This window comes from Homarus americanus, unplaced genomic scaffold, assembly GCF_018991925.1.
Source record: "Homarus americanus isolate GMGI-L3 unplaced genomic scaffold, GMGI_Hamer_2.0 scaffold39675, whole genome shotgun sequence".
Taxonomy (NCBI): Eukaryota; Metazoa; Arthropoda; class Malacostraca; order Decapoda; family Nephropidae; genus Homarus; species Homarus americanus.
Window position 1 is genome coordinate 9581037 of NW_024736071.1, and position 16594 is coordinate 9597630.

The 16594-nt window shown below is 34.9% G+C and overlaps 1 protein-coding gene across 5 annotated transcripts in view; it reads right to left on the minus strand.

Annotated features, from left to right (window-relative positions):
• Positions 1–16594, minus strand: part of LOC121871778 (tuberin-like) — a 286863-nt gene that overhangs the window by 29990 nt on the left and 240279 nt on the right. For all 5 annotated transcript variants that reach the window (XM_042374251.1, XM_042374253.1, XM_042374252.1 and 2 more), the window contains 2 exons: positions 6231–6324; positions 280–500 (listed from right to left, as the gene is read on the minus strand). In XM_042374251.1, coding sequence (XP_042230185.1) covers positions 280–500; positions 6231–6324 — 315 coding nt within the window. The remainder of the gene's footprint in view (positions 1–279; positions 501–6230; positions 6325–16594) is intronic.

The following is a 16594-nucleotide window of genomic DNA, read 5'->3' on the forward strand; positions in this document are numbered from 1 at the left end:
ACATTTTAAATAAAAAATATTACAGTAAGGTATTGCAATTTTTCTTTACAAATAAGTGGGGTATGGTTTGTGAATATCACATAGAGGTGTTAAAATACCATTTGTGAATAAGTGCGGTTGTGAACATCGTGGTTGCAAATAGCGAGGTATTCATGTACTGTATGTGTTTCAAACCACAAATTTTTTTACTAAAAATAAATTATAAATGCAAACAGAAAGGTCAGAGGTTAATGAAACAGAAGGAAAAAAGAGATAGAGTATATAGACACAAATGAATACCTTGGTGACATGCCTCCTTTGAGATCTTTACTAGAATTATTTTTTCTCGATGCAGCTGCTGCTCTTAAATGTAGTTTCCGTGAAGCAGGATTCATGTCAGAGATGGTGTGTCCTCTATCTCTTCGCATGGGTCGTGGGGAACTGTCATCAACTCCCTCAATGTTTGAAGAACCCAAGATACCACTGCTTGATGAAATACTGCTATTACTTCCACAGCTTTTCTGTAAAGAGTTAAACTGGGTTTTAAATTTCAATAAACAGCAAGGCTGTGCCAGTGCTATCATCAAATGTTTTTGGGGTTCCTTTAATTTACTTGTATTTCATACCTACTTACTGCTTTGAAAATGTTTTGATCATTTCTTGTGGATGTTTTCAGGAATATCCATACTAATTTGGTTCATACTTCAGTCCAATGTGGGATATTATTTACCACCATCTGCATCCAATAAGCTTATGTTTCATTAGGAAGGGGAGAACTGAAGTAAGTGGCAAAAGAAGGATTGATTATGAAATCCCAATTCATGGATGACCCCATGACTAGAGAGCCAAATATGCTGTAGTGCCCACACTAAGCCACAAATAGAATAAGTTGAAAATTATTAGTTTCTTAAGAGTTTGATACACTGTACAGATGGAATGGATTCACAGTTTTAGTTTCAGTCAAAAATTTTGAAGAATTATGCTGGATACGTATCACGTACAGTATTTCAGATATACGAGGCTGCTGCAGACATGAGGTACATATACTAAATTCCACCTCTTACGTCTGGCTCCTTCTCCTTCCCCTTACCTTAAAACTCCTTTCGGCAAGGGACGGTAGTTTGTAAGTTTACCAACCCAGCGCTTTTGAACGAATCAAGATGTTGATGCTGTGAACCTGCCCAGAGTTTCTTATAGTGTGATGGACATAAGTACCCCAGAACAGAAGAGCCGGGCCTCAATCTAATCTGTGATCTCTCTCCTCAGAGATTCTTCCCTCATTGAAAGCTGCGCTATATAACCTAAGTATCATCTGACATGAGTACTAAGTGTTGTGAACTACAATATTGAAACCGACATTTAGTTGTGTAAAGCAGTCAATTCCAGCCATATAACTTATTGTGAGTTTGGTTGAGTTGTATATAAATTTGCTGCTGTTGTTCAGAAAGTTAAAACTAACTAAAGTCTTTGAGAAGTTTAAGTGAAGAGACATTATTAGTGAATCTTGACCCATCATCTACGTTCCAACATTGTCTAAGAGATGACCATGGTTATAATGTGTTTCAAGTGGCTACATGCCATGTGTTGTAACTAAGATTCATAATTAAGCCTAGTCTGGTTTATTTTATCGTATATCTCATCATGTCCAGATAATTTGTCTTATTACTAAAGTACCTAACTTGTCTAAAGCCTAAGACTGGCATAGTATAGTACAGGTTGTACCTCTCTAGTCCGGCATTCTGTGGTCCGGAAACTCCCGTGGTCCGGAACGATTTTAGTTTGTCCAATAAGTAGATAGGCAGTTTTTCTTTTTTTTTTTACTTATCTGAATTATTATTATTATTACAGGAGAATTAAATTTTTGCCCCTCAGGCCCCAATGTGGGTCAGTGACCTATGCCCGGGTGGGCAAATCCTTAAAAAAAAAAAAAAAAAAAAATCCGCGGGAAATTAAGGTTTGTCTACATCTGGCAGTTCGGCTGCTCTCTCTCTCTCTCTGCTTGTCTATACAGAGTACAACATTTAACCCTTCAATATATATGAGCAGTAAATAAATGTTGCTTTCATATTCTTATGCAGAGTAATGACGATATATTTTCACATGTGCGCACTTACATACGATCAGTCTCACTTTTTTTTTACCATTACCGTATATCTCGGCCTACAAGGCGACAGGGTGTATAAGACGGCCCCCAAAATTTCCATTTAAAAAGTAGCTTTTGAGCCCTATTTGCTGTATAAGACCGGTACCCCAAATGTGACACTTACCATTGGGAGCTTACTGACCCAGTAGTCCTTTACCAACCATCCCATTGACCAGTGATGTTTACACATCCTTGGTTTTTTAAAATAAAGCCAATTCACTTCAAGTAATGGCATCAAATTTTACCGGTTGGTGTAGTGTAAACACTAGTGACTCACTTAAAAGTTTGTTATTTAACTTGAACTAATGTCGGTGTCGAATACAATTGTTTCATTTACTTAAAATGGATTTACCGATTTATTTGTTTATTTATATCATACTGTAATATATTAAACACACTGGAAGTATTTTCTTTAATTTATAAGCTTGCTTCAGCGAGCTACAGTATTCTAATTCAATAGTGTTTCATTAGGATTTGAGTGAAAAAGATTACTGTACATACTTACTACATACATTTATTACACAAATATATATATACATATATATATATATATATATATATATATATATATATATATATATATATATATATATATATATATATATATATATATATATATATATATATATATATATATATATATATATACACACAATATTTTATAATTGCAGTCATGTACTGAATATTCTATGTAAAAAATATAAATTTTAAATGAATTATTTCTAGTGTGGTCGACTTCCTACACAAAGAGGGCTATAAATAGCCGTCTTATCTCCCCTCCATCTCTTACCCTCTGTTCTGAGAGAGAAGGTCTTGGTAAATAACTTTTGTTTGTTTATTTTCATTGTTTGTCAAATTTATCATGTTGTATCAAAGTAATATTACTAAAAGTTTTAGGCAGCTACCAAACAGGGAGATTCTACTGCCTGGGAAGATATTGGAAGCATAATGTACAGTATTGTCTAAAGGTAGACCCTACTGTACTTCCATATGGCATCACGAAAATTTTGACCAAGTCTTAGGTTGCTGATTTATCTTACTGCCTCATTTACACACAATTGCTGAGTTTCAATTGTTTCTCTTCCTTTGACAACACAACATACATACAATATAATGTTTCACCTTTGATCTTTTTTCCATTTATTTATGGTTGGTTATTTAAAATAATGCCAATTCACTTCAAGTATTGGCATCAAATTTTACCCGCTGGTGTACACTAGTGACTCACTTAAGCGTCAGTTATTTAACTGGAACTAATGTCGGTGTGAGTAAAATATTTCCATTTACTTGAAATAGATTTGCCGATTTATTTGTTTATTTATTTAGTTATAATATATTGTAATACATTAAACACACTGCAAGTATTTTCTTTAATTTATATACTTGTTTCGCGAAAAAGGGAGGCTACCATTATACCTGGTAGGTGAAGTTGACCAGACATTTAAGGTGATCATTAAGGACCAAACTCCGAATCCATGACGTGACTTCTGTTAATCATTCTCATCCTAAATTTACCACTGTCGGTAGTGTCAAGAATTAACGCAGTCATTTACTGAATATTCTTTGTAAAAAAATTAATTTTAAATTAATTATTTATAGGAGATAAGTATTATGATCAGTAAATATACAGATATGCAGTACTGACCACCTCCGAACACAAGGACGGCTAAAAATAGCCACAGGCGGTCACTGTCAAGGTCGCTTTCCCTTTCTCGTCACTGGCAAATGGGGGGGGGGGTGATGATAGCAGCTGTGTTTATTACCGGGGTATATTGTTCTTTTACGGTATGTTAGACTGGTTTATAATACATTTTTATTATTTTAATATACCGGTAATCTTCATTTTAATCCAGCTTCCCAAATGTAAGTTTCAGTATAAAATAATTAGTGGTAGGACCTTGTGAGTGGTTTACCATGTTTCCATCACCACTCTTGACACGCTAAACCGCAAAATTTAAGAGGTAAGAATTTTATCTCTGGTGCTTAAGACGACCCCCTAACTTTGGGCTGATTTTTTTTTTGTTCAAATTCCGTCTTGTAGGCCGAGATATACGGTAATGGTTAGCTACTTATATTGTTCCATTTATTAACATTAAATAACATTACAGGTACTTCAAGCAACCATATTCATTTTTTACATTAATTTTACTACAGCTTAACTCAGGGTCTCATTTTCTTCAGTTTTATATGTAGAACCAATCAGTCACTGGTTTCGTAAGCTTTAACATAAACAATGCCGGCAGCCGTCTCGTCTCCTCTAATATTCCACGTATTATTAATAAATTGTATTGTTAATTTTGCACACACGTACATTAATTCAATAAAAACAAATTCAGAAACATTAATCAAAATATATATGAACAGTAAATAAGTGTTGCTTTCATATTCTTATGTAAAGTAATGATGATATGTTTTCTCGTGTGCGCATGCGCACTTACATATGCGATCTCTCTTTTTCTTTACCATTATCGTTAGCTACTTCTATTGTTCCATTTATTAACATTAAATAACATTACTTAAAACAACCATATTAATTTTACTACAGCTACAACCAAGGTCTTATTTTCTTCAGTTTTATATGTAGAACCAGTCAGTCACTGGTTTTGTAATCAACGAAAACAATGCTGTGTCATTTCCTCGTGTGTTTTAATATTCTATGTATTATTAATGAACTGTATTGCTCATTTTGCACACATAAACATTAATTCAATAAAAAAGACATTCAGTAATGAACAATAATGAATCTTTTGTACATAAAAGAAATGACGCTGTTTACACGATTATGCACGTCGTCTGCACGTTGGCGGGCCGTTCAAACCCGACGAAATTCAAGTTTCCGGCATCAAAATTTTTATTTATTTATTTTTTTGTGTGTTCCAATAAAATACGTTAAGAATTAAAAACTCGCGAAATTTGAGAAGCTACTATACGACATTTAACCCTTCAATATGTCTTCAAAGAGACCATGATGCAGAGAAAGTGGTGCTAGTGCTTCCAGGCATAAGCACAAGTCACTATCTATCCAGGAAAAGGGTGAATTTCCATGGTCCGGCACCGGTCAGGTCCCGAGGTTGCCGGACTAGAGAGGTACAACCTGTATCTCTTAACTAAAGTCATCTGATTCATTTGTCATATCACTTAAGTACATATAATATCTCGAGTCTTGAAAAGTTTATATATTCATGTACCTAAGGTCTGCATGATTTATCTCATAATTTAGGTACACAACCAGTCTAAAGTTCACACTGGTTTCTTGTCTTGTTTCTTAATCAAGTGATTAATGTTAATTCAAGGTGTCTTTAGTTTTCTGAATTTATAATTCATTTATATTGCCTATTATTAATTACAAAGTGTTGCTTCTGTTAATTTTTTTTATAATCAAAGTTTTGTTTCTGTATAAGATTTCCTTCTCCTCTACCATTTGTTGATTTTTTTTAAAGATCTTCAGCGATAATCTTTACCATTGCCAATCTGAGGCAAATTTTTATCTCGCATATTGTATTCATAGCTTTCCTATCTCCAGTTACTAATTCAGACTAGGCAAAATCCCCTGGACTAAAATGCTAAATGAACAATTTGGAAAGAATAGGAATACATGAGAACTTGATACTGAACTTGTGAACAAGTATCTAGCAATACAGATTCAGCAATATTGAGTGAAGGAAATGGTGGTGGTAAGGTTTACTCTGTGATTTTGTGGAATTGAACAATATAAAGAGTCCCCAAGATCATTATTAAAACCTCAAGATATGACATTTGACAGGCATAGTTCTGTCACTCACTATGATATCATGACGTCACACCTTCACCCTTCAGTAGCACCTGAAACTCTTGACAAATTATGTTTGCAACAGGAAGGTAAAATTTATGTATTAAGTTCGAGTCATCAATGTTGGGGTATTCCTAGTTTTAAATTCATAGACTATATTTGACTCACCTAGGACAGATGTGAGGTTATAAATAGCCTATTAGTTGAAATGAATATTTTGTGGAGATAGGTTATGTATCCACTTATTTTTCCAGCTCTTGAATCATTCAGAAATGTGGAAAATATTTTCTTCGTAATTCCACCCACAGAGAGGATGACTTATAAATAAAAATAGTGTACCGTTTGGAAGGCTGAAGTGTGGCGCACTCGAGTAGATGGGACAGGTGGTGGTGAGGTTGAGCCCACACTGCCTCCTCCTGTCATTGATTCAAACCTATAAGAAAGAAAACACCTTTAATAAACTTGAAGACAAATTAAAAAGTTATAAGAGAATTTGTTGAAAAAATAAATAAATAAAATCAAAGCTGGTTAGTATATTAGAAGAAAAAATTAGTGAATAAAAGATATTTCTAAACCCACTTCATAATCTTAACTGTTTCTCTATAATAAGGATCATATTATGCATGATGGTTAACTACACATGTATCACTACTGTGTGTGTGATGAAAAAACCACTGAATAATGGCAGGAGAGAAAACAATGGGTGGACTGAGAAAGACATGGAAAAGCAGAACCTTGTCAAAGAAGGCAAAAATGGGGATGGGTGTGCAGGGGATTTTTTAGGATTACCATACATGGGTGGGAAGCAGGACTCTAGATGTAATGGGATGGAAAAAATTAGAAGTGACCAAAAAGGAGTGCTTGAGAGCAATATGTTGGGTAAATAAGATGCAGAGGATAAGAAATGCAGAAATAAGGAAGCAAAGGAAATGCCAAAAAAATTAATCTGGGTCTGCTCAGGTATGCATATTAAGAGAATGGAAAGTGAGAAAGATTTGTAGTGTAAAATTAAGAGTTTGGTGGTAGTAGAGAGAGGACAAGACCAAATAGATGAAAGGATGAGGTGAAGGATACACAATAAAAGAGGGGGAGTGATATCAAGAAGGCAGCAGTGCAAATGATTTAACAGAGAGCTTGGCATCAAATGATTTTGGGGAAAGTTATGTTACTATAATCACTTTACACTAGCTAGGCCCAGAAGCCACACCCCCTTTCTACGCTAAAAAGTAGCCGATTGGTCCATAAAAAGTGTTCGTTTATCTCTGCATTTATCATACTAATATGTTCACAATTTATAATTAGACCTGTTCTTCTCAATAATAATGTTAAAAATTACGAACATAAAAATGCAAATGATTTCAAGGCATTAGCACTTCAACGAGGATGTTAAAAATGTTAAAATATGTACGTATTCCGAATGGTCGAAGTCAAGGATAAAAAAGATGCATTCGGATGAAGCTTATCTATTATTTCTTTGTTTTATAGCAAACAGAAACACATAACACCAAACATGGAGCACAATAGACAATTACCTACAGTTTGTAAAGGCTAGATATATCGCAAATCATTGTTTAACTGAAAAAAAATTATAAACATACACGAAGTACGTGGGGAGGTACGCTCAGGGGAGCAGCCATAAGGGCGGAGCAAATTGCAAAGCTGCCAATAACCTTTTACACCAAAGGGGGGCAACTCGGAAGGAGCGGCAAATCTATCACAAGGAGCCCAAATTTTAGAATTGGATTCTTGAACGAATTACCTCCCATAAGGATTTTCAGTTCGATTAAGGAATAAAACTTTGATTAACGAAATCCTTACGACAAACACGTTTTGTTGTGCGCATCAGCTGATTGGCTAGTCCGCCAATACAGTAATTGGTTCTATGTTCACATTCGTTTCCAGTGGAGTAAATATCAAGAAAGTTGGTCTCTTGAATATTTCTGCATTTTTTATACAGTAGTAGCCCGATAAATTCCATTAGAGACTGACCCTACCCCCAAACTCCACTTTTTCCGACACAATACCTATGTTGTAGTAAAAATAACATCTTAATTTTATGATGGTATGCACACACAATTAATATTTAAGAGAAATACAGTCACCAGGTTAATGTCCATTCAAATAATGGACTCAACGCCCCCACCCCCCTCTTCCCAGCTCACTGGCTCCTACCTCTCTGAGAAATGTTTGGGTGAAAACACTAGATTTTAACGTATAGTAATAAATAATGCCTCAGACTAAAGTTAGGATAATATAATTGACATTTCTGGATTCCTTGCAGGCCAGGGAATATTTTGAATGTAAACTTCATATATTTTGCACAAAAGATAAAATATTTGCTTTGTGTAAACCAAATTATTACATTAGATCTAAAATTTGTATGTCTAATGCAAAATCCATGATATTTATATTCAAAATGATCATCATATTGTAAGAATTCAAGCAATGTAAATTATATTCTGGCCGGGTAATTTGTATGAATTTTATGAGCTAAAACAAATATCTACAGTTAATAAAAAAAAAATATTCTTCACCGACACTATCTGTCAATCAAAATACCCAACCTCGCCTCCCCCCTCTTCCCACCATGCCAGCTGGGTCGGTCGGTCCCTCTCTGCCCCCCACCTTCCCTCCCTACCAGAGAAATGTTTGGGAGAAAACAGTATATTTACATTTTTATTAATAAATAATACCTCAGACTAAAGTTAGGATAATATGATTGACATTTCTGGATTCCTTGCAGGTCAGGGAATATTTTGAATGTAAACTTCATATAGTACAGTATTACCCCGCTTTACGCGGTTTCACTTAACGCGATTTCTCATATACGCGGTGCCTCGCCAGAACCGAACTTTCACTTAACGCAGTTCATCTACTCATATACGCGGGAAGCGGCGCGGGCACGATGCGCACAAGGTCGCCCAGTCATCAAAACATTACCAAGTTCATCACCCGCCACCCACCACAGCCGGCCCAAGTCAGTGATAGTGATAATTATAGTGAGGATATGGACTTATATGGACTTTGAGGGGTTTGACAAAGAAGCCCTGCAAGCCTCTGTGGTGGATAGTGATACAATTGATACAAGTGATACAGATGAGGGCCAATTATCTGCCCTCTGCCTCGGAACCAACCCCCCATCCCCGTGTGCCCAGCCATCTTTTCTACTAATGTAAGTGTTAAAAAACCTAATATTATTGATATTTCTCTTAATTATTATGTGTGTGTGCATACCATCATAAAGTTAAGATAATATTTTTACTACAACATAGTTGTGTGTCGTCAAAAAGTGGAGTTTGGGGGTCGGTCCAGTCTCTATTGGAATTAATCCCATATGTTCTGTTGTTCACTTAACGCGGTACCCTGTGGGTTCAATTGACCGCGTAAAGCGGGGTACAACTGTATTTTGCACAAAAGATAAAATATTTGCTTTGTGTAAACTAAATTATTACATAAGATCTAAACTTTGTATGTCTAATGCAAAATCCATGATGTTTATATTCAAAATGATCATCATATTGTTAGAATTCCAGCAATGTAAATTATATTATGGCCGGGTAATTTGTATGAATTTTATGAGCAAAAACAAATAACTTCAGGAAATAAAAAAAAAAATATTCTTCACTGACACTATCTGTCAATCAAAATACCCCACTTCCGCCCTAGCTGGGTCGGTCCCTCCCTCCCTACCCCCCAGCTCCCTCCTTCCCAGAGAAATGTTTGGGAGAAAACAGTATATTTACATTTTAAGTAATAAATAATAACTCAGACTAAAGTTAGGATAATATAATTGACATTTCTGGATTCCTTGCAGGTCAGGGAATATTTTGAATGTAAACTTCATATATTTTGCACAAAAGATAAAATATTTGCTTATTTTCATGATCTCCTTGAATTACATCTAAAATTTGTATTTCTAATGCAAATGTTAAGTTGTTTATATTTAAAATGATCACCAGCATGGGAAGAGAGGGGGGGGGGGGGAGGTGGGGTATTTTGATTGACAGATAGTGTCTGGGTGAGTAATAACATGTTTATTTACTGAAGATATTAGTTTTAGCTCATAAAATTCATACATATTACCCGGCCAGAATATAATTTATATTGCTGGAATTCTTATAAGATTTTGATTATTTTAAATATAAACATCAAAGGTTTGCATTAGACATACAAATTTCAGATCTAATTTAAGAATTTTGATTACAAAGCCCAAATTTTATCTTTTGTGCAAAATATATGACGTTTATGTTCAAAATATTCCTGGCCTTGCAAGGAATCCAGCAATGTCAATTATATTATCCTAACTTTAGTTGAGTGGGAAGGGGGGGAGGGGAGTTGAGTCCATTATTTGAATGGACATTAACCTGGCGACTGTATTTCTCTTAAATATTAATTGTGTGTGCATACCATCATAAAATTAATTTGTTATTTTTACTACAATGTAGGTATTATGCCGGTATTGTGTCGGAAAAAGTGGAGTTTGGGGGTCGGCCCAGTCTCTATTTCAATTAATCCCATATGTTATGTTATTCCATTTACGCGTTTCACGTTTTACACGCTACTCCGAGGGCTCAATTGACCGCGTAAATCGGGGTATTACTGTATACTATATACAGTACAGTGGTCCCTCGGTTAACGAACACAATTCGTTCCAGAAGGTCGTTCATTAACCGAAAATTTCGTTAACCGAAACCATTGTTTCAATGGGATATTGGGTAATTGGTTCCAGCTCACAGAAAAGTATATACAAAGTAAAGCCAAAAATGCATAAAGTCAGAAACACTCCTAAAATTCCCCTAAATTGCCCTTAAATCACTATATATAATGTACATATACACTAGAACTCTTAAATCACTACTGTAATGTGATACAGGTGATTAATTTTATCTCTACAAAATATATGATGTTATATTTAAATTTTTCCGTCTTGCAAGGATTTCAGCAATGCAAATTATATTATCCTAACTTTAGTCTGAGATATTATATAAAATAAACACCTTAAAGCATAAAGAAAACACCAAACTTTTGTCTGGGAACGTAAGGAGGGAGGGAGCCAGCGAGTGGGAAGAGGGGGGGAGCGGGAGGTGAGGTAACAGCAGTGCCGGATTTAGACCTGTGGAGGCCCATGGGCAGCCTCTTTGTGGAGGCCCCCCTCATTATAACTACCCAAGAGGGTGAGGTGGCGAGTGAAGCGAGCCTAAACATCTGGGAGTTCCGGGGGGCGCTGTAAGCCCCCCGGGAAAATGTTGAAATTTGAACACTTCTTCGGAGAATTTTGAAGCCATATGCAGTTATATTGAGGGAATTAGAACATTGAGAAATTTTTAATTAACTGTATATTTATTGATAGTGTACAAATTCCCAACACAAACACACACACACACACAAAAGTGAGACATGACTGGAGTCATTCATGTGGTTTCAAGTCGACCAGCCCTGATATAGCTACTACCGCACATGTCAAAAATTTTCAAGAAACTTCACAGAAAAGAATATATTATTATTGCTGAACATAGTTTTACATGATGGAATAGATAAACATGAATTTTAAAGAATGAAAATAAAAATACCTGGTAATTCAAATGAATAAACATATAAATAAAATATTGTAATATGTGGAGGCCCCCAGATTGCGGAGGCCCCTCGGCAGCTGCCCACTTTGCCCACTCCTGAATCCGGCCCTGGGTGATAGATAGTGTCTGGTGAAGTATAATTTGTTTATTTATTTGAGATTTTTGTTTTTAGCTCATAAAATTCATAGAAATTACCTGGCCAGAATATAATTTACATTGCTGGAATTCTTATAAGATAGTGATAAATTTGAATATAAACAAGCTAAAATTTGCATTAGACATACAAATTTTAGATCTAATTTAAAATTTCATTAGGGAGAGCAAAAATTTTATCTTTTGTGCAAAATATATGACGTTTATATTCAAATTATTCCCTGTCTTGCAAGGATTTCAGCATTGCAAATCATATTATCCTAACTTTAGTCTGAGGTATTATTTATTTTTAAAGCTGTAAACCTAGTCCTTTTCCCCAAACGTTTCTCAGGAAGGTGGGAGAGAGGGATGACATGTTTGACAGTTGGCGCCTGCGGTGTGAAGTATTTAATTGTTAATTTATGTGCTTTAGATTGAGTTTTTGTTTTTTGCTAATAAAATTTAATAGAAGTGAACGGGGTGAATTTAATTTGCATTGCTGGAATTCTTATAAAATAGTAATTAATTTGAATGTAAACATAGAAGAGATCACTGAATTGGCTGAGTACCTCCTCAGCTTATCAGATGGTTAAAACAAAAATGTGATTTTCGTAAGGATTTCGTTAATCGATTTTTTTTTGTTAACCGAATTGAAGATTATTATGGAAGGTAATTCATTAACCGAGGGACCACTGTGTGTATATATATATATATATATACAGTAGTACCCCGATTTATGAGGTCAATTGAACCCACGGGGTATCGCGGAAAGTGAAAACCGCATAAAGTGAACAACAGAACATATGGGATTAATTCCAATAGAGACTGGCCCGACCCCCAAACTCCATTTTTTCCGACACAATACCTATGTTGTAGTAAAAATAACATCTTAATTTTATGATGGTATGCTCACACAATTAATATCTAAGAGAAATACAGTCCATTCAAATAATGGACTCAAATCCCACCCCCCCTCTTGCCAGCTCACTAGCTCCTACCTCTCTGAGAAATGTTTGAGTGAAACCACTAGATTTTAACGTTTAGTAATAAATAATACCTCAGACTAAAGTTAGGATAATATAATTGACATTTCTAGATTCCTTGCAGGTCAGGGAATATTTTGAATGTAAATTTCATATATTTTGCACAAAAGATAAAATATTTGCTTTGTGTAAACCAAATTATTACATTAGATCTAAAATTTGTATATCTAATGCAAAATCCATGATGTTTATATTCAAAATGATCATCATATTGTAAGAATTCAAGCAATGTAAATTATATTCTGGCCGGGTAATTCGTATGAATTTTATGAGCTAAATAAAAAAAAAAAAAAAAAAAATTTTCTTCACCGCATATATGAGTAGATGCACTCTCGGAAAGTGAAAGTCCGGTTCTGGCAAGGTACCGCATAAATGAGAAATCGCGGAAAGTGAAACCGTGTAAAGCGGGGTAATAATATATATATACAGTAGTACCCCGCTAAACGCGGTCAATAAAACCCACAGGGTACCGTGTTAAGTGAAAACCTCGCTAAGTGAACAACAGAACATATGGGATTAATTCCAATAGAAACTGGCCCGACCCCCATACTCCACTTTTTCCGACACAATACCTATGTTCTAGTAAAAATAACATCTTAATTTTATGATGGTACATGCACACAATTAATACTTAAGAGAAATACAGTTGTACCCCACTTAACGCGGTCAATTGAACCCAGAGGGTCCCGCGTTAAGTGAAATCCGCGTTAAGTGAACAACAGAACATATGGGATTAATTCCAATAGAAACCGGCCCGACCCCCAAACTCCACTTTTTGAAGGCACATACCTATGTTGTAGTAAAAATAACATCTTAATTTTATGATGGTACATGCACACAATTAATACTTAAGAGAAATAGAGAAATACAGTCGCCAAGTTAATGTCCATTCAAATAATGGACTCAACTCCCTCCCCCTCTCACACTACACAGCCGGCTAACAGATGGTCGGTCGGTCCCTCCCTCCCCCCCCCACCCCCCACCAACCGTCCCAAGGAGATGTGTGGGATAACCTCAAACTAAAGTTAGGAAAATATAATTGACATTGCTGGATTCCTTGTAAGACCAGGAATATTTTGAATATAAATGTCATATATTTTGCACAAAAGATAACATAGTTACCTAGAGAAAAATTTTTATCTAAAAATTGTAAGTTTAAAGCAAAATATATGATGTTTATATTCAAAATGATCACCAAATTATAAGAATTCCAGCAATGTAAATTATATTCTGACCGGGTAATTTGTATGAATTTTATGAGCTAAAACAAATATCTTCAGTTAATAAAAAAAAAAATAATCTTCACGACACTATCTGTCAATCAAAGTACCCCACCTTGCCTCCCCCCCTCTTCCAACCGCGCGGTCAGTCCCAACCCTCCCCCCCACCCCCCACCAATCCTCCCTTCCAGAGTTTTTAACATTTAGTATTAAATAATACCTCAGATTAAAGTTAGGATAATATAATTGACATTGCTGGATTCCTTGTAAGACCAGGAATATTTTGAATATAAATGTCATATATTTTGCACAAAAGATACCATAGTTACCTAGAGAAAAATTTTTATCTAAAAATTGTAAGTTTAAAGCAAAATATATGATGTTTATATTCAAAATGATCACCAAATTATAAGAATTCCAGCAATGTAAATTATATTCTGGCCTGGTAATTTGTATGAATTTTATGAGCTAAAACAGGCAGTCAGGCAGGGTGGCGGGTGGGGCAAATCTAAAAATAGCGTCTCGGACACTCACTGCGTATATGTGGAAAAAATCCGCGTTAAGTGAAAGTTCAGCTTTGGCAAGGCACCGCGTATATGCGAAAACGCGTTAAGTGAAACCGCGTTAGGCGGGGTAAAACTGTAGAGAAATACAGTCGCCAAGTTAATGTCCATTCAAATAATGGACTCAACTCCCTCCCCCTCTTCTCACACTACACTGCTGGCTCTTCCCTCTCTGAGAAATTTTGGGGGGAAAACCACTAAATTTTAATAAATAATACCTCAGATTAAAGTTAGGATAATGCAATTGACATTGCTGGATTCCTTGGAAGACCAGGAATATTTTGAATATAAATGTCATATATTTTGCACAAAAGATAACATATTTACTCAGAGTAAACATTATATCTAAAATTTGTATGTCTAATGCCAAATCTATGATGTTTCTATTCAAAATGATCACCAAATTGTAAGAATTCCAGCAATGTAAATTATATTCTGGCCAGGTAATTTGTATGAATTTTATGAGCTAAAACAAATATCTTCAGTTAATAAAAAAAATTATTCTTCACGACGCTATCTGTCAATCAAAGTACCCCACCTTGCCTCCCCCCTCTTCCAACCGCGTGGTCAGTCCCAACCCTCCCCCCCACCCCCCACCAATCCTCCCTTCAAGAGATGTTGGGTGAAAAAACTAAATTTTAACATTTTGTATTAAATAATACCTCAGATTAAAGTTAGGATAATATAATTGACATTGCTGGATTCCTTGTAAGACCAGGAATATTTTGAATATAAATGTCATATATTTTGCACAAAAGATAACATATTTACTCAGAGTAAACATTACATCTAAAATTTGTATGTCTAATGCAAAATCTATGATGTTTATATTCAAAATGATCATCAAATTATAAGAATTCCAGCAATGTAAATTATATTCTGACCGGGTAATTTGTATGAATTTTATGAGCTAAAACAAATATCTTCAGTTAATAAAAAAAAAAAAATATTCTTCACAATGTAACAGATGGTCGGTCGGTCGGTCCCTCCCCCCACCAACCGTCCCTACCAGATGTGTGGGAAAACCAGAATATTTACCTTTTTAGTAATAAATAATACCTCAAACTAAAGTTAGGATAATATAATTGACATTGCTGGATTCCTTGTAAGACCAGGAATATTTTGAATACAAATGTCATATATTTTGCACAAAAAATAACATATTTACTCAGAGTAAACATTATATCTAAAATTTGTATGTCTAATGCAAAATCTATGATGTTTATATTCAAAATGATCATCATATTGTAAGAATTCCAGCAATGTAAATTATATTCTGGCCGGGTAATTTGTATGAATTTTATGAGCTAAAACAGGCAGGCAGGCAGTCAGGCAGGGTGGCAGGTGGGGGGGTGGGGCGAATCTAAAAATAGCTCTCGAGCCGGACACTCTGCGAGTATACGTGGAAAAAACCCACGTTAAGTGAAAGTTCAGCTCTGGCAAGGCACCGGTATACGTGAAATCGCGCTAAGCGAAACCGTGTTAAGCGGGGTATTACTGTGTGTGTGTGTATATATATATATATATATATATATATATATATATATATATATATATATATATATATATATATATATATATATATATATATATATATATATATATATATATATATATATACACATATATATATATATATATAGTTAGTTATCGTGATGTAAGGGCAATTCGGGGATTTTTAGGTGTTTCTGACTTCATGCATTTTTGGCTTTACTTTGTATGCACTTTTTCTGTGAATTGTAACTAATTGTGTTTGTTAATCTAGGGACCACTGTATTATTTTTGCATTTTCGACATACAACCGTTCGTTATACACATTTTAAAATTTTTAACATCCTCTTTGATGTGCAAGTGCCTTAAAGTCATTTGCATTTTTATTTTTGTAATTTTTTACATTATTATAGAGAACAGGTCTGAGAGTAAATAGTGAACACATTAGTATGAATAAATAGACAGCGAAATGAACATTTGATAGGAACCAATCAGCTCGCTTATAGAAATGAGGGCGTGGCTTCTGGGACAAGCTAGTGTAAAGTGATTATAAAGTATGGTGTTATGCAGCAGTCAGCGCCTAAGCAAATGGGGCGGCTGTGTTAAACTTTAATTTAGCTGCATATTTTCATATAGATAGTATTTAATAATGTTTTTAATGTATTAGGTAGTAAACTACAT